The sequence below is a fragment of the Rosa rugosa genome, chromosome 2, assembly GCF_958449725.1.
Source record: "Rosa rugosa chromosome 2, drRosRugo1.1, whole genome shotgun sequence".
Lineage (NCBI taxonomy): Eukaryota > Viridiplantae > Streptophyta > Magnoliopsida > Rosales > Rosaceae > Rosa > Rosa rugosa.
The window spans coordinates 59,882,633-59,900,196 of record NC_084821.1 but is presented as its reverse complement, the minus strand read 5'-3'; the positions used below and the strand labels follow the sequence as shown (position 1 = coordinate 59,900,196).

At 37.6% G+C, this 17,564-nt stretch overlaps 2 protein-coding genes across 2 annotated transcripts; one reads left to right on the top strand and one right to left on the bottom strand.

Moving 5' to 3' along the window:
• Nucleotides 1–987: 987 nt before the first annotated feature.
• On the top strand, nucleotides 988–4,769 carry LOC133728944 (ras-related protein RABF2a). Its single transcript, XM_062156402.1, has 7 exons — nucleotides 988–1,217; nucleotides 1,905–1,982; nucleotides 2,067–2,234; nucleotides 2,798–2,846; nucleotides 3,030–3,103; nucleotides 3,947–4,040; nucleotides 4,387–4,769. Exons 1-7 carry the CDS (start codon nucleotides 1,179–1,181, stop codon nucleotides 4,485–4,487), a joined length of 603 nt encoding a protein of 200 aa, XP_062012386.1. The 5' UTR covers nucleotides 988–1,178; the 3' UTR covers nucleotides 4,488–4,769.
• A 10,039-nt stretch (nucleotides 4,770–14,808) lies between these two features.
• On the bottom strand, nucleotides 14,809–16,450 carry LOC133728043 (probable aspartyl protease At4g16563). Its single transcript, XM_062155462.1, has one exon. It carries the CDS (start codon nucleotides 16,435–16,437, stop codon nucleotides 14,989–14,991), a length of 1,449 nt encoding a protein of 482 aa, XP_062011446.1. The 5' UTR covers nucleotides 16,438–16,450; the 3' UTR covers nucleotides 14,809–14,988.
• Nucleotides 16,451–17,564: the final 1,114 nt, after the last annotated feature.

Sequence of the window (17,564 nt, the reverse complement as noted above, 5' to 3'; positions counted from 1 at the left end):
ATGCTTAGAGCGTTCAAATCATCGATGAATTTATGCAGAGTCCACCTGCAATGCAGAAGTTCATGCTTGTAGGCAAAAAGACCATTTATAATCTTGTAATGCAATATCAGACCCTATAACTCAAAATGCAATCTTTGGATTAAGAAACCTCAGCTACCCGCATATTATGCCGTGATTAACAGCAACATCACACGTTTACCCTTTTTCTTCATCACTGTTCATAAATCTCTCATCTGACTTTTCCTTTGTTTCTTTTTCAGGTGGAATAGTCCTGTCTACTTTTGCCAGTCCTCCTCATTGCTCATTCCCAACAAAGAATATAGGTTTTAAAGTCGCTTACTGAACTTTTCCGTTACCAAGTTCTATATATAGAGTTTTATGTGCTTAATGGTGGAGTTTAGAAATTTCGGAAACTTAGTAGTAGTTTCTTTCGAACAATATCTTTATTGCATGTCAAACTAGGGAATATCTAAATATCATTGTTTCTGGAAATAAGCTTGATCAGGTGCAAACATGTACGTCTGCTTTCAGCCATTCACAAACAAAAAAGAAAAATACCTGTAGTAGATCCGAAAAAGTCCATCATACAAGTTAGTCGAAACTTGCACCCAAACCTTTTTATTTTGTTTTGTTGTCGTTACTATAGTCTTTTAGTTACAAGAAAAGAAAAGAAAAAATTTATTGAAACCGTTCGACTTCGAAGCTGGCACGGGGCACCATTGAATCTGCTAGTGCAATATAGACCGTAGTGGCGTTCCGAACCCGACTGCAGTTTTGTCCCCCACGGCCATTACAAAAGTTTCATCCCTCAACCGAACTTGAAGAATAGTAAATTGGACTCTTACATTGGGCCCAAGACTACCGTCAAAGCCCATCCTACAAGTCCACAATGATGGGCGGCCACCAGACCAGGCCCGTCCAAGTTTACGTTACAAGCCACGCGGAAAACATAGGAATATAATTTAGAGACACCAGACCAGACCGAAAAGAATACAAAACAATCATCGCTTGTTCACATTTAAGAGAGAGAGAGAGAGAGAGAGAGAGAGTTTGTTGGCACTACTCGGTCTTTAGGATCCTTCCTTGTTCGCCTTTTTGCTTCAGCTCTCATCTAACATTCTTTTCGTCAACGTTTTCAATTCCGATCAATTCTTCTGATCGTTGCATCGATTACTCTCATGGCCACCACCGGGAACAAGAACATCAATGCCAAATTGGTCCGTCCCCAAAACCCCTTTTTTTTTTTTTTTTTTTTTGAGCTTGCTTTGTTTTCAATTTTGTGATTCTGATTGGTCCGATTGTGGGTTTGTGGTCAAGTTTTGATTTTGATCGGTCTGGTCTGTAATTCGATGAGAATTCTGATCTGGGTTTGGTTTAGATCGTCGATTAGTGTCGTTATCTGATACGGGTCTGATTTGGTTCTGAGTTTTGTTCTTTTATGGTTTTGGTGGATGATCTAGCTTAGCATCGTAAGGGTTTAAAACCCTGAAAATATGAGTCTTATTGTAATTGTGGGTCTTTGGATAAGGACTATGTTTGGGATTGTTGATCAACTGTGGGTTTGGGTTTCTGGGATTTGATGTGAGGTTGATAGTTGATGCTTATCGGAAAGTTGATTATGTTTCGTAGCCTTGTTCTGTGTTGTTGTTATCGTGGACTGTCTGTGATGTTGTGTGCCCCCAAGGTATCTGAGAATAATAAACAAGTATTATAATGGCTTTGTTTGTATGTTCCGTAAATCTGGGCTAATGTTTGCTCGGAAGTTGTTTCGTTGGTATATCGTCTCTCTAATATGTAGGCAAATCTAGTTCTATATTAGGTGTGTAAACCCTCTACTTGTTTAGTTTAATGTTTTCTTCATTTCTGAAAGTTGCATTTTGTGATCGTTGGAGAATATGCTGCAGGTGCTTCTTGGGGATGTTGGAGCTGGAAAGTCTAGTCTAGTGTTGCGCTTTGTTAAAGGACAGTTCATTGAATTTCAGGTTGGTTGGTCTACGATAAACTTTTGGGATTTTTATAACTTCTTTTTGTTCCAGGATATTGATTTTTATTGTATGATACTGTAGGAATCCACAATTGGTGCTGCCTTCTTCTCGCAAACATTGGCTGTAAATGACGCAACTGTAAAATTTGAGATTTGGGATACAGCAGGTCAAGAGAGGTACCATAGTTTGGCGCCAATGTATTATAGAGGAGCTGCTGCTGCAATAATTGTGTATGATTTAACTAACCAAGTGAGTCCATTTATCCACATTCTTTAAGTTCTAGATGTATCTAAACTTTATCTTTTGGTGATGGTGAAGTTGAGGGTGAGGCATTTGACCTTTTTGAGAAAGCAGAGTGATCCTTGAGGTCTGAGGCTAAAGCTGCTACCTTCCTCACTAGGGTATTTGCATTCAAATAGACCTCTTCTTTCTGTCATACTCGTTAGTGTAGATTACAGCACCAAAACCTATTTTAAAGGATTAAGTTAATGAATTTGCACTACAATCTGCAATTACATTAGTTAATTCTAAATCTTTGACATTTTGAATAGCTGGCCTTATGTTTTCTGTCTTGGCTTTCGTTTAATATAGTAAAAAGGATTTTAGTTTTCCCCTAGTTCTGAAAAATAAAAGTTAAAACAACGAAAATATTGTAGTCCTCCCGAGCTGAAAATTGTTTCTGTGTAACTAAGTATCATTTGAAATTTTCTTTTTCTGTTTCATATGTTGAATATAGGGAAAGTGGAAAGGTCCAAGTTCTGCTAGTTGATTATGCCTTAAACAGAAATTCAACTTTATTTCTTCTCTTGTAGGCCTCATTTGAGCGAGCAAAAAAATGGGTGCTGGAACTGAAATCACAAGGTATTGCTCACACTTTCTTGCTGGCTAAACTCACTCAGTCCTTGGCTGCTTTAAACAATCTTGGGCTATAACTTTAATTTCAGTTTTGTTTAGGTGGTGCACTCTGTATACTAACTTTTTATGCGAGTTTGCGTCTTTCAATATAGCTAATTCTATCTATTTGGGTCATTCTCTTATGACAAGGCAATCCAAATATGGTCATGGCACTAGCTGGGAATAAAGCAGATCTGGTAGAGTCAAGGAAAGTGGCAGCAGAGGTAATTATCATTTTCTGTTTCTTTATCCTGCTTACTGGTTGAATTTTATACAGCTCTTGGTTGTTTGTGTTAAATTTTTGTGATCTTGATTCTTCAAGAATAGAGCAATTTAATATCAAAAATAATTCTGTTCAGATGCTTAGTTTCATTCTTTGCATAGTAATGTTTGGACTCTAGTTTACGGTCTCATTCTCATGGTAATTATGTCACTGCTCCTGTTCCTGTATCCACCCTTTACTCGCAACAAAAAAGGAAAAGAAAAAGTGAAATGACTAACTATTGCTTAAAATAGATAAATAAAATGATCAACTCCAAACTCATGTCATACTCGGAACCGGAGGTTATCATGCTTCTGTCCCTGCATGAACTCTGATTTTGCCATGATCTTCTCCTTGTAATTGTGGCTTGAAGGAAAATTGTGTCTACTGTGTGTTTTCTTTTATTTCCCTCTCTAGGTCAGTTTTTGATTCTAGGATGTCTTGGCTCCTAGGATGAGATTGTGATTAAAATCTACAGAAAAAAATTGCTTGAACAATGGTTATGCTCATCAGCAACTGTTTAATTCTGTGGAATTTATGTATCCAGTAAATAAAAAGGAAGCAAAAGAAAAAAAATGAGACTTCAATTACTATTTATTGAATGCCAATTGATTATGTTGTCTGCTTTTAAAAAGAGTTGATTGAAAATATAATGGACATATAGAAAAAGCTGGATAAACTTCCAGGCACAAGATGGTAAAAGACTTTGGTGAACTTTTTGAACTAATCTGATTGAAATATAGTCTGTTTGTTATATGCTTTTCCAACTTGCATATTTTTTATATGAATGCTGTTGCTCTTTCAGGAGGCACAAGCATATGCCCAGGAGAATGGCCTTTTCTTCCTCGAAACCTCTGCCAAAACTTCAGACAATGTCAATGACATTTTCTATGAGATAGGTAACTTTTCCTTCAGGAGGAACCCTAAGCTTTTTGTTGCATGTTGAAGGAAAAGTTTGAAATGAATTTTAGTACGAAATTAGATACTTGGTCATTTAGTCAGGGATTTATTTTGAAATCATGTCTATAGGCCCTGATCCTGAAAAGAACTTTATTTTTTATTTTTTATTTTTAGTATTCAGCAGTACTCGAATTCAGTTTAGGGTTTTTTTTTAAATTTTTTTTAATTTTTAGAAGGCAATGCATATACCCGCAAAAGTGGAGTGGCTTGACTCAAGTCTTTCTGCAGATTTGTTTTGAAATATTCAGTTATCTGATTCATGGTTTACTTTTGTTTTCGGTACAGCAAAGAGATTGCCTCGAGTGCAGCCTGTGCAGAACCCTGCAGGAATGGTTCTGATGGATAGACCTTCTGAAAGGGTAGCAAGCTCGTCTTGTTGCTCATAGAGATCGCGTGGTGCTTTTGGTGACCGCCTGCTCAGTATTTCCATAATAGCTTGCGTAACTCACAGTGGAAAATGATGTATCAGCTACTGAGTTTCCCATGTATGTGTACATTTTTTCAGATTTGTATATGCAGTTTGCTTAGATACCTTCCTTCACAAGGTGTGAAAATCTTATGGAGACTGTTTAATTTCATGTAATGAAATGGTCTGGCATGCTGACTCTGAGCTGCAAGGTCTGGTATTGTTATTGCTTATTCATTAAGTGGAAAGTGGAAACTATGAAGTCATGTCTCTAACATAAAACGACATGATGGATATTTTTGAATTGGTAGGGCGGTGGTTTTTTTCAGCAAACCTATGCAGTGAAATGAATCAAGTTCCTTGAAAGAGGTCCTCTGTATCAGACCAAAAAAAGAAAGAAAGGAGGTCATCTGTAGAACTGAATCAAGAAATAAGGATTTTATGTCTTTTGGGACAGAAGAAGTAAGGATTTAAGATCCTTAAATTGGTTCTTGTTGGTCCACAAATAGAGATATCCGAACGTTCTCTTTTTTTAAGTTTTAGTAAACCCTTGAGTCGACCGCCGGGAAGACTGTAAAGGATAACCAAGGTTAACTAAGAGTGAAGAAGAGGATCCGAATTCTCCAAGCATTAACAAATCTGAATCCTCTCCTTGGTGGCTTGGTTGTTAGTTGGCCTTGGTTATCCTTGGCTTCTAATATCAACCGAATTTAAGAAAACTCTTTACCAACGAATTTCTCGTTGGCAGTTGGCACATTTTTGACATATTTCTCGTTGGTGATTATATCTGACGATGAATTTTCCCCATCATGCTGCTGTTCGCTCTATTCTTAAATTCCTCCTGTTTCGAGTTAATTTGATTAAAGTCCAAAATCTAGACCCTCTATTGACTGTAGTCCGGATGAATTTTTTTTGTTAATCGCGGTCCTATGACTCAGCTGTCATATTAGATTTATTTCCTTTTCTATTTTGCGGACTCTAACACCTAAATTTTTCATTCCTAATATACCCTTATTTAATATCTTTTGCGCCTATTGTCACCCTACCGTTTTCTTAGTTCACCCTACAAATATTTGAATTATTGAAAGACTATATTATCCAAGTGCAAAATGACTAATAAGTACACTAATTTTGTAAAATATAAATAGAAAATTACACATAAGTGTCATTTTGAAACTTTAATTAGCTATAAGGCCATCTAATTTTTTTCGTACACATAAGGCCACTTGCTTCTTCAAATTTCTCTTACCCTAATGATTTTACCCTTCTATCTAAGAAATTAAGAAGACTAACTGCTTCATATTAAATTAATCACTCTCTCCTCTCTCTTCCCCCGATCAAATCCTCTGAGATTAATCACTCTCTCTCTCCCCCTTTCTCACTGGCGAAATACTCCCTTTCTCTCTCGCTGGCGAAGTACTCCCTCTCTCCACCATCACGTCGGCGATCGGAACTGGAACTGAATCTCCAACGCACGACGTCGTTTCGCGACTGGAACTCCGATGCACAAACTGGATCTCCAACGCACGACGCCGACTTGAACGGGATCTTTGACTCTCTCCTCTTCCTCTCAACTCCACCGACCACATCTCCGTCTCAGGCTCCTTGACGACTCCCTCCCTTCACGGTTCCGTCCTCCAAGTCTAGCTCCAAATCGAACAGTTGTCTATCAATGCCACAGTCTCCAATTTCTTCTCCGATGTTCTCCCTCAGAATCTCACCGTCGACGTTGCAGAGTTCGAGGCTACTGTTTCGAAGTCGAATCGGAGCTACTCCGGAAGCAATGTGCTTCGTGTTTTAAAGGTAACTCACTGTATCAGAGTAGAGATTTGGCTTATTGGATTAGAAATTGGGCGATTGTTCATAATGGCTTCAATTCTGGAATTGAGTTTTGGATGAAAGATTATAGGACTGTTTATGCTTCTTCTTCTTTTTTTTGTTCCTTCTGGTTTTTAAAGGATTTCATATCGGTAATTATCTTCACTCGGAATTGGTGAATCTTTGATGTTGTTGATGTCATCACTCGGCGGAAACCGACTCGGAGTGAGTTGAATCAATTGCTGCTGTTCCGACTCAGTAGCAATTACAGGTCATGGTCACCAAGTGACTCAGTATTACGAAGAGTCATTAAAGGTTGCAGACAGAAAGCTTGATGTATAAAGATGGTGCTCTACTGACGTATTTTCTCTTAGCTTTGGCTGTAATGATATGACAATTAACAATTGATTTGGTCTTACTGTCCACTAAACTCCTCTATGCTTCTTCCCTATCGATTTTCTATATTTTTGTTTGAATATCTTACGAATCAACAATCAATGATCAACAATTGCTTTTTCTTTTTGTCAGTGTTTTGTATAGCTTTTAATTGCTTCTTCTAATCGGGGAGGGGACATATGAAGTCTTGGTATTGCTTGTGTTGTGATGTATTTTGATTGATGAATAATGAACCATTTCTTGTATGTTATTTGTTGCAGTTAGTAACTCTCTATAACTGTTATAGCGGCTTTTGAACATAGTGATAGTATCTTTCTATGTCTATGTTAGTATCTTTTCAACATGATGTCAATAGCTTCTATTTTCATTTTCATTATTTCAAGTTAGTAGCTCCGTGTAATTGTTTTAGTGGCATTTCAATATAGTGATAGTAGCTTTATGTGTCTATGTTAGTATATTTTCAAGCTAATGTCAATAGCTTTTTTTTCTTTCAAATAAGTAGCTCTTTGTAACTATTATAGTGGTTTTCCATCATAGTGATCGTAGCTTTCTGTACCTATGTTACTAGCTCTCTATGTTAGTGAGAGTAGCTCTCTAATGTTAGTGAAAGTATCTCGTTGGTGTTGGTGACAGTAACTTTTGTTGTTGGTGAAAGTAGCTTTTGCTGTTGGAGAGAGTAGTTTTCTGGTGTTGGTGAGAGTAGCATTTGTTGCTGATGAGAGTAGCTTTTGGTATTGGTGACAGTATCTTTTGTTGGTGGGGATAATATCTTTTCGTTTTGGGGAGCATAGGTTTTTTGGTAAGGAGTAGCTTTTGTTGTTGGTGATAGTAGCTTTTGTTATCTCGCCGGAGGTTGCCGGAAATCTCACCAGAATAGCTTTTGTGACCTCGCCGGAGGTTGCCCGGGAATCTTATCATAGTAGCTTTTGTTGCTAGTCACAGTAGCTTTTGGTGTTAGTGACAGTAGCATTTGTGGTCGCCGGAGTTCGGCCGGAGACCCCCCGGAGTTGACCGGAGACCTCGCCAGAGAGGAGAGAGAGAATGATTGTTGATTTTGTACTCTAGTGGCATTTATGTAAATATGTTGGTTTTTAATATCCAAAATATAACACCTTTTTTAATCTAGTGGCCTTATGAGGGAAAAAAACTAGTTGGTGGCCTTATGGCTAAAAAAACATTCAAATATGCACTTATATGTAATTAACTCAAATATAAATTTGCAAAGAAAACTAAATACATAACCAATTAATTAAATACAAAGACTTAATTTCTCATTGGATAACATTAATCTTCTTCTCCACCCAAATTTGAATTTATTACTTTTTTTTTTCTCTCCTCATGATTAATTCGTTATTCAATTTACAAAATTAGTGTTAACTTTATCAAAATCTTTGCAATATTCTTTATGAACACTGAAAATAAAAAATTAAAACACGAAAAAAAATCAATTTTTTCTTCATCGCTCATAGTTGTTAACTTACTAATCTTGGTTGTTAGCTTACTAATTTTTTGATATGGATTGAAATAGACGAACATTGATACTGAAAGAAAAAAAAATGGAAGTAAATCATATTATGATTTTATTAGAAAACTTTAATATATTTTAGTTTTGTTATTGGTATAAATTAAATGAGAGATTTTAGTTACAAAAAAAATTATTTTTAATTGGATATGTCATATAAGGATATTTCTGGAAAGCAAAATAGGTTAGATAAGTAAATTTAATAATTGAAATTAAAATGTAGGGTGTAATGAGCAAGTAGGGTGAACAAAGTAAATGATAGGGTGGCAATAGCTGCACCCATCAATATATTAACTGTAATCCTAAATTATTGCAATATGTTTTAATGTAATCTCAGCAAATTTAATATTTTGACATTAATTTATATTATTAGTTTCTTGATTGAATTCAAAAGAAAAATCTATATATAATAAGACATTATTCTTCCTTAATCTTGCCTATTACATATTGCCTCATTCTCTTCTCATTCTCCTTCTTCTTCTTCTTTCTCTCATCTCCTATCAATATTGTCTCGTCTTTCTTATCACCACCATTGAGGTATTAGGATTAAATTTTGCTTACTACCTTGTACTTTCAAGGGTTCATCAGTTCAGTCCCTGCACTTCTAATTTAATCAGAAAAGACCTTGCACTCTCCAATTTCATCAAATCGATCCAATCTGTCACTATTCTGTCAATTTTCGCTGTTAAAATGCTGACGTGGGACCTTCTCACAGGAAAAATTCCCAAACTACCCATCGCTAGGCACCCCGCCGACGCGTCAGTGTTGTGAATGCAGATGGGTAGTTTGGAAAATTTTCCCGAAAATTGACGAAGTGGTGACGGATTGGATCGATTTGATGAAATTGGAGAGTGCAAGGAATTTTCTGATTAAATTAGAAGTGCAGGGACTGAACTGGTGAACCTTTGAAGGTACAGGGTAGTAAGCAGAATTTAGTCCTAAATATTATTATTCCATATGTGTGTGTGTGTATTGAAATTGTTGACTTACTCTCTTACATGAACCATTTCTCTCTTATCAATAGATTGATGATTTGTTATAAATATAATTTTTGTTTATGTATCTGCATATGAGGTATAGTGCGTGGTTTTACCTTTGCTTTAGACATATATGGTGAAAAACTTACCTCTTTATGAGGTGAAAATAATGATACCTCTATATGAGGTTTTTTTTTTTTTTGAGTAAACTAAGGTCAGTCTGTATTGAAATTGAAAGATTACAATGAGATGATGCAAAAATACATCAATAACCAAAATAAACAATACGAAAGGAAAAGATGCAAAAATTGCATCAGATTATAAGGAAGAATAAATAAGGCAAGAGTAACAGCATTGAAACACATGGCTGATTTTACACTACTGATTACAGCTAGGGGTCATCATGGGCCGGGCTAGGGCCGGCCCTACCCTAAATTTTAGGGCATAGGGTAGGGTCGGGCCGGGCCTAGTCAAAGTCAACAAAATTTAGGGCCGGGTAGGGTAGGGCCGAGACTTAAATATACTAACCCTTACCCGCCCGAAAAGCCCGAGTCACTATGGCCAAAAGGGCCGGGTCGGGCCGGCCTTCCAAATAGGGCTGAAATGGGTCTAAAAGGGCTTTAATTTGTTTAACAAAAAGAAATACATTATTCTTTTTTCCTTAAAATGTGGCTCCATGGTCATACTCATTGTTTTTTGTTGATCGTATTTAATATATATATATATATATATATATATATATATATATATATATATATATATTGAAATTAACTAGCTTATAAGTTATAACATTTATAAATATTAGTTAATGTGGTTATATTTAATTAACTATCTTTCTAAAACTCTAAATTAATTTTTATTTAACAAAGGAAACAAGAATTAAAGAAAATAAAGCTGAGGAAATCAATTACCAAAAAAGAGATAAGTTGTATGCTATAGAAAAAAAAGAAATTTATTTTTAAAATAGAAAAAATAGAAAATTATTAGGGCTTAAACGGGTAGGGCCTAGAGGGCCGGGCCGGGCTTGGCCCTAATGGGCTCAAAAGGGTAGGGCCGAAGGGCCGGGCCGGGTTTCAATTGCATGACCCTTACCCTACCCTATTTGAGAAAGGGTCGGGCCGGCCCGCCCTAATGCAAGGACCGGGTAGGGCTTCGGCCCTATGGGCCGGGCGGGCTTAGGGCCGAAGGGCCAAATGATGACCCCTAATTACAGTCGTGTAGTGAATTGAGTAGTCGATGGTTTGACTACCCATGCAAATCCAACGCACAAATTGATAAAAGTCAATTTGGCGCAGAATTGAGGGCACTCTTCCACCTAAAGATCGAAGCCGGCCAAGGGTGTCAAAACATGGCCATGTTAGCAGACAATCTTTCACGAACAGATACCATAGAATGGGTCCTGGATCCAATACCAGTAAAGCACAGGAGCCCCAATCCATTCTAGCAAAAGACAAATAGCCCAACAAAGATAGTGGGCCGCAGACCAAGCCCAATTCCCACCCAATCCATTCTAGTTTGCATATTATTTTTATGTTGATTTTGTGTTCTATAATTATATATATCTTGTAGTTAGGTTGATTTAATGTTGGGCTAAATACTAGTTAGTACCCTGTGGTTTAGGTCCAAAATCAATTCAGTCCCTGGACTTCTAATTTCATCAAAAACACCCCTGCACTTTCAATTTTGATCTAATAGGTCCAATTCGTTAATATTCTTTCAAATAGTTGGATTATTTGTTGAAAAACTATTTATTTTTAATAGTAGGACTCACTCCTAAATTGACAATGCAGACCACCTCGACACCACATCATAAAACATAGGTCATATATGATCCATATTAACAAGTTAAATAACTCAATTGTAAAAAAACTAACAAATTGGACCTATTAGATCAAAATTGAAAGTGCAGGGGTGTTTTTGATGAAATTAGAAGTTCAGGGACTGAATTGATTTTGGACCTAAACCACAGGGTAGTAATTTGTATTTAGCCCATGTTGGGTTCTTCACTTTCTACCTTTTGGTTAGGTTTATACTAGAAGAGAAAATATTTGCGATGTGAAAATATATGCCTCTGTATGAGGTAAAACACTCATGCTTGCATACTTTTTGGTAAATTGATTTCAAGTTCTTTAATTATACCTCGTGGTTAGGTTGACTTGATGTTTTAAGTTTGGAGTTTTATATTGTTTTTTTTTTTTGAAGGCAAAACAGAACTGAACTTTATTGAATCAAGGAGGAGGGGACTCCTGTTGTACAATGTCTCGGATGCACTCCGGAATGGAGTTCAACCAGTTGTTACAATTTGTAACATCCCGTATCTTAATTCACCGGTTTACTAGTCATTTGGACAGTAAACGACAATTCGATTTACTTTTACTTTTTTTCGGTAACTTTAGTGGCCCTAAAAGTTGACTTTTTGATCGGGTCAAAATTTGAGAAAACTTCCTTCATGAAAGTTGTAGAGGACGTTAAACCGAGCGCGTGCATATGTGGTACGTAAAAATCGGAGCTCGTATGCAAAAGTTATAAGCGAAAGATTAAAGTTACTGTTCATGATTACTGTTCACGGTAACTTTCTATAAATAGCCGAGTTACCAGGGTAAGTTTCCATTTCGGGAAACCTACCCCCCTACCCCAGCTTTTTCTCTCTCCTCTCCCCCGACTCTTTCTTCCTCTTCGGTCGGTTTCTTCTTCCTCCGAGTTCTTCCTTTTCCGGCCGATCCACGACGGAATCCGGGCACCGGTAGGCTCGCCTCCTCCTCCTTGTCACGCCTGCGGTGGTATTTTTCGGTAACTCGGCCGGAGGAGCTCGATCTGGAGCCGTGAAGTTTACTGTAGCCGATCGGAACTTTCGTCGATTTCCGGCGATTCCGGCCTTCTCCGGCCACCCAACCACCGTCGAAGGTTCGGTTTTTGACATAGATCATTTCCCCTAAGGTCTTGCAGTCCGATTTGCAGTGTAGAGGGAGAATTGATCGAAACCCAATTCTAGGGTTCTTGGAATTCTGGGTTTTCTTCACCGGTTCGATTCGATCATTTAAAGGACGACGTACCGAGCTATTGCTCGATGACGGAACACGAATGCGTGATCGTCGGAATAGTACTGTGAGTGGACTTTTATTTTTAAATATTGATGCATGCATTTATTTTCTTAAATAATGCTCTAGTTTTATTCATATTACATTTTGAGCAAATGAATTAATTTTCGGAATTTGATTTCGATTTATATCGTGGTTTTGCTTTCAATAATGAGTTCAAAGGTTGGTTATGATTTATAATGTTATTTGACGAATTACTTATTTCTGAGGTAATTTCCGGAATTAAGTATATTTCTAATCGCCGATTTAAGCTCCTGGAAGATTTTCAAGATGAGTTTCGATGGAGTTGGATTTTTCTCATTTATTTTTCGACTTTCGGTTTTGGCATTGGGAGTGCCTAATTAATGATTTTGGATTTGGTTTGTTTCTTGGAGATATTGAGAGATTTTTGTTGGAAATGGGATTTGCTTTTACTAATTTCCGGTTTTGGTTACGGATTTGAGAATATTTTGGCGTGTGGGACACGCCGTCGATTTATTCCTATTTCTCACTTATCCATTTTGAGATTGAGAGTAATCTTGGCGTGCGGGGTCACGTCGTTGAATACATGGTTTCTATCTCGTGTGAAATGTGGGGAAGCTACATGGATTTACTGGTTTTCGATGATTTTTTCCTCACCATACGCGGGTTATGTGATTAGGTCTCCTCCTCACTGACTTTGTGTTGGTGAGTGGCAGTTGAGGTAGCTTGTTCTCCTCCTCACCTACTTTGTGTTGGTGAGTGGCAGTAGAGGTGATTTATTCTCCTCCTCACGTGGGTGGCAGTCGAGGTCATTTGGTCTCCTCCTCGCACAATCTATGTGTGAGTGGAAGTTGAGGTTATTAGTTCTCCTCCTCGCACAATCTATGTGTGAGTGGCAGTTGAGGGTAGGTAGAGCCTGGGAGGCTCCATTTCCCGTATGGTGATATCTCTTCCCCATATCCTATCATTTCTCGACTAGCGGGGCCTAGTCTGATTTCCGTGTAACCAGCGGGGTTGGTCTTATCCTGTTGAGTATTGGAGTTTCGATCTTTTTTCTCAGTCGTTTCTGACTAGCGGGGCTAGTCGGTTTTTCTTGAGCGGAGCTTCTCGTGATTTGTTTTCTAAATCATTGCATGCATCGAGAGTTTTTAAGGAAATAAATGGGAAAAGTATAAAATCTCTTTCGTTTAGAATTGTTTATTTTTGTCCACTCACACTAACGTGTTTCCAATACTTTTCCCCTGGGCCCTTCGGTTTCAAATGCCCAGTTTGCAGGCGAATTAGTTGAGGTCGGGCGTACACGAAATTGAGGCATAGTCAGCAGCATGGCTTCCGCATCTGCCTTTGAATTAGGTTTTCCTCATATACCTTCCTGTTTGAATTGCTCTGATTACTTATGGGATTTATGTTATTCAAGTTGAGATATGTGTTTTGTGAATTGGAGATTGATGTTGATTTGGGGAGCAGGGTGGCTCCAGGAGAATAAGGATGGATGATTTAGAAGTGTAAATGTTTTCCTACAGGTTTTGGGTAGCCTACTTTTAGGGGAAGTTCCGCCAAATTTTTGGTAGAATTTCTTCTAAAGTGGGCCCCGCAGGGCCACTTCGGATTTCGGGGTGAAATCCGGGGCGGGTCCTGTCTCAATTATCATAATCAAAAGCTATACTAGCTAGTTGATGTGCTGCCCGGTTGCACAGAGTTTTATATTGTTTAGTTATGTTCATTTTATATTTATTCATAATTTTTTGAATGATTATATATAATTAATAATTTAAATTTCAATACTTGAAAAATTAAAAATAATAATATTGAAAATTTCGTAAAATTAGGTAATTTAATTTTGTTTCCTTTCTTGACCTTGATTTAACAAAGAAAAAGTGACCAGACTGCATCCACTATTAAACTACGAAATTGGACCTTGATTTAAATTCCTCTTCAAATTATTCATTCCTCCAGCAAAAAATTTTCATATGGTTTTCTTCATGAAATACTTCTCTGTTGGGAATTTGGGATCATCGATCAAAAGAAACTTTTACCATGCCATGGGCACATCACATCCATCTGTACTGGAATAAATGGCCTCTTAGAAAGTACTTGAACTTCCCAAATTAAATTGAAAGAATTTTTTTAATTACTGATGTCCAATAATTAACATCAGCATATGTAATCACCAAAATGTTCAAGAGTACTTGAAGATACATATGATCTTCCAAATTACTTTAAGAAAATTTGTCAACTTAATACTTGTTAATTATCACTTGATTCTAATTTCACTCATTTCTTGATGATAATACAACAGTAAGTTTGAAATTAACCCATGTTCTGGGAAACTTGGTATACCATTCACATTCTTATGTTATCAACTAATTAGATCTACACACACACACAATATATATATATATATATATATATATATATATATATATATATATCACCATATTGTGGAACAATTGCCAAAGAAAACTTGAATACTTTCTTTATAATAGATAGAACATTGCTAATTATATTGCTCCACTTCAGTTTGTTCCGTCCTATCACCAAGCTATGGGAATATAACCAGCTCATTTCTTATCTCTTTAGGGCAACAAAGCATGGAAATCAAAGATAAAGGCACAAAGCAAAAGGAATTCAAATATCACAACCGCCAATCCTCACAGTATTCTGTCTGCTGATAAGCAGTTGCACAACACAGCAAGAACTACCATCCCACTATCTTTTGTGAAGGCCTTGAGAGGCTGCAGCTGAAGCACAGTCCATTGTTTGAAACCCAATTCTCTCCTTCTCCAAGTCATACACGACCTCCACATTTTGTTGCTGGAAGCTCCCAAACACTCCGGCCGGCCCATAATCGCCATCATCCATGGTTTGGAACAACAAGCATTTCACCACGGTGGAGTTGATTGGAGGTCCCATAGCATAGAAGTGATTGCCTTGAGGCAATCCAAGGCTTACATTGTTCAAGAAATGGAAAGTGATTGAAGGAAAGAGATTATCTGAGGAAGCATTGGTTGTGTATGGAACTTTATAACAAAGATCAAAAGAAGTCTTCATCTCCATTTCCTTGGCTCTAGGATATGTTATCACTGATTGGAGCACTGAAAGAACGTCCGAGTAAAATGGCTCAGGAAGATGAGTATAAGTGGTTCCTGAGTCAATCAACATGCCCCCATTACCTTGTGAATCAAACTCTCTCAAGCTTAAGGGCACTTGTGTAATACTATTATTACCTATCGTGATAGATTCCAGACCAATATAGTAGTAATTAGGGTAAACGGGACTCTTCAACATTGGAGTGAATTGCATATTTTCTTTAGAAGAAATAGCAACATCTCCTATAACTAGAGGGCTTGAAATGTTGGGATTGTTTACATACTTGAAGGCCAAGAAACAGTGAGAGAAGCCCTTTTGTAGGAACCCTAGTTGCGATGGGAGGGAAAGCGGTCCCCTACCAAACCCTACAATACCAATTGGCTCTCTAAAAGTAGACCCAATGCACCCAAAACAGAAACTGGGAATTTCACTAGTGACATTGCTAGGGTTACTGCTACTAAATCCATGAACCCTTAGTGTATCTCTACTAAGGGTCCCTACGACAACCCCACCCGCACCATAGGTATAAGCAAATGAAGGGCATGGTCTAGGACATGTTCCCCTAATAAGGGTAGTGAGTGAGCAACCGGCCATGGTGCATGGATCGAGAGCGTTATCGGAGCTATGGATATCTTTGCAAAAGGGGCTACCACATAGGTCTCTAAGTGATGAAGAAGAAGCTGAAGGAGAGAAAGTAGGGTTTAGTTTAGTGTTTCTATAGTCATCACAATCCATGCAACTAAAAGAGAGATTTCCACAAGGAACCCAAGTAAGGTCACTACCAGTATCCATATAAACTTGAATGACTTGTGGGGGTGTCCCCAAATTGAGAGATATCAGATACCCATCTCTGACTTCCCTCAGTGGCTCCATCAAGTCTAAGACTTGTGATGGTATCTTTTTTGAGTTAGCGGAGGATGTTGGACTCCGAATGGAACTCCGAGCATGCCTCAGACCAAGTACTAGGGATGTAGTACAGGACCTCTGGCTGGCTAGGGTTTGGTTGAAACTCAGGAATGCAATGAGTAGAAGGATAAGGATGGAGTTATTGGTGAAGGGTGTTGCCATTTAGACTTTTGAGTGAGCTGACAAGTAGTTGGTATGGAATCTATTTATAGATGGGGTTTTCAACCTTGATCAATCAAGCTTACATATATAGGGTTTTCTGAGATGGACTAAGCTAACAGATGTTTACGATCAAAGACCTAGGCTCTGAAGAATAGTGCGAGTATGAGTGTGTGAGCAGTTGAGCACACAAACGCACATGCGAGAGAGATGTGCATACCTATTATTAAGTTATCATAATTAACAGACAACAGTACTACTACTACCTATAAGTAATCATAATAGCTAGATTAGATGTGCATACATAACTACATATAAGTAATCATAATTGATAAACAACAGTGCTACTGTACTACCTATAAGTGATCATGATAAATTATAAGGACATGGAGTACGTAGTACTGCGCGTGCTTTATATTATATACAGTTTTTAGACATCTGACCAACAAAGTGGTAATCTCTAAGAGTCTCTGGCGAATCATTCACCTTCATAAATTTAGAATTCCTTCAAAGAAAAGAAATAATGCTGCATCCATGGTGCATATAGTATCATAGTTGCTGTTGCTGGAGATCCAGAGTTCAAAACTTGCAATATATTCTCATTTCTCACTTTTCGTTTGTTCGCAGAGTGCAAAACCTATATATGTAAAGATAGAATGTATCTAGTAACATTATCAGCCTAATTAAGGTGAGATCAGCAGCTTATAACAAACATTGGTTAGGATTTTTTACAGCTCAGTAGGATAACATAAAGCGCTATCAGCGCCGTGCAAATATTTCTAAAACGTGGAGCTATAGCAGAATGATGACAAAAATTTAAAAGGAAGATATATGGTTATATGATGTATAGGTTAAAGTAATAAAGTCGAAGACTGATTCCTAACAGATCATAACTGTAAGAGATAGTGGAACTCATGCCACTGCGGATTTTATGGTTCTTTGAACATAAAAAACACAAGAATATGAGGACCACGTCAGAGGTGCAACCTTCTCACCTGGAGATGATGCAACATCCGCAAAATACCGGATACAGCCAAGTTGCCAACAACTGATCAACTGCTACTTATTGCTATTTCCAGGCTCTCACATGGGATTAGGATACTATTTCAGGAACAAGGGCCGGGATTACT

Coding starts and splice junctions, on each gene's coding strand:
- LOC133728944 (XM_062156402.1), top strand. CDS start 1,179: ATGGCCACCACCGGGAACAAGAACATCAATGCCAAATTG. Junction 1,218..1,904: donor AGAACATCAATGCCAAATTG/GTCCGTCCCCAA, acceptor AATATGCTGCAG/GTGCTTCTTGGGGATGTTGG. Junction 1,983..2,066: donor GACAGTTCATTGAATTTCAG/GTTGGTTGGTCT, acceptor ATGATACTGTAG/GAATCCACAATTGGTGCTGC.
- LOC133728043 (XM_062155462.1), bottom strand. CDS start 16,437: ATGGCAACACCCTTCACCAATAACTCCATCCTTATCCTTCTACTCATT.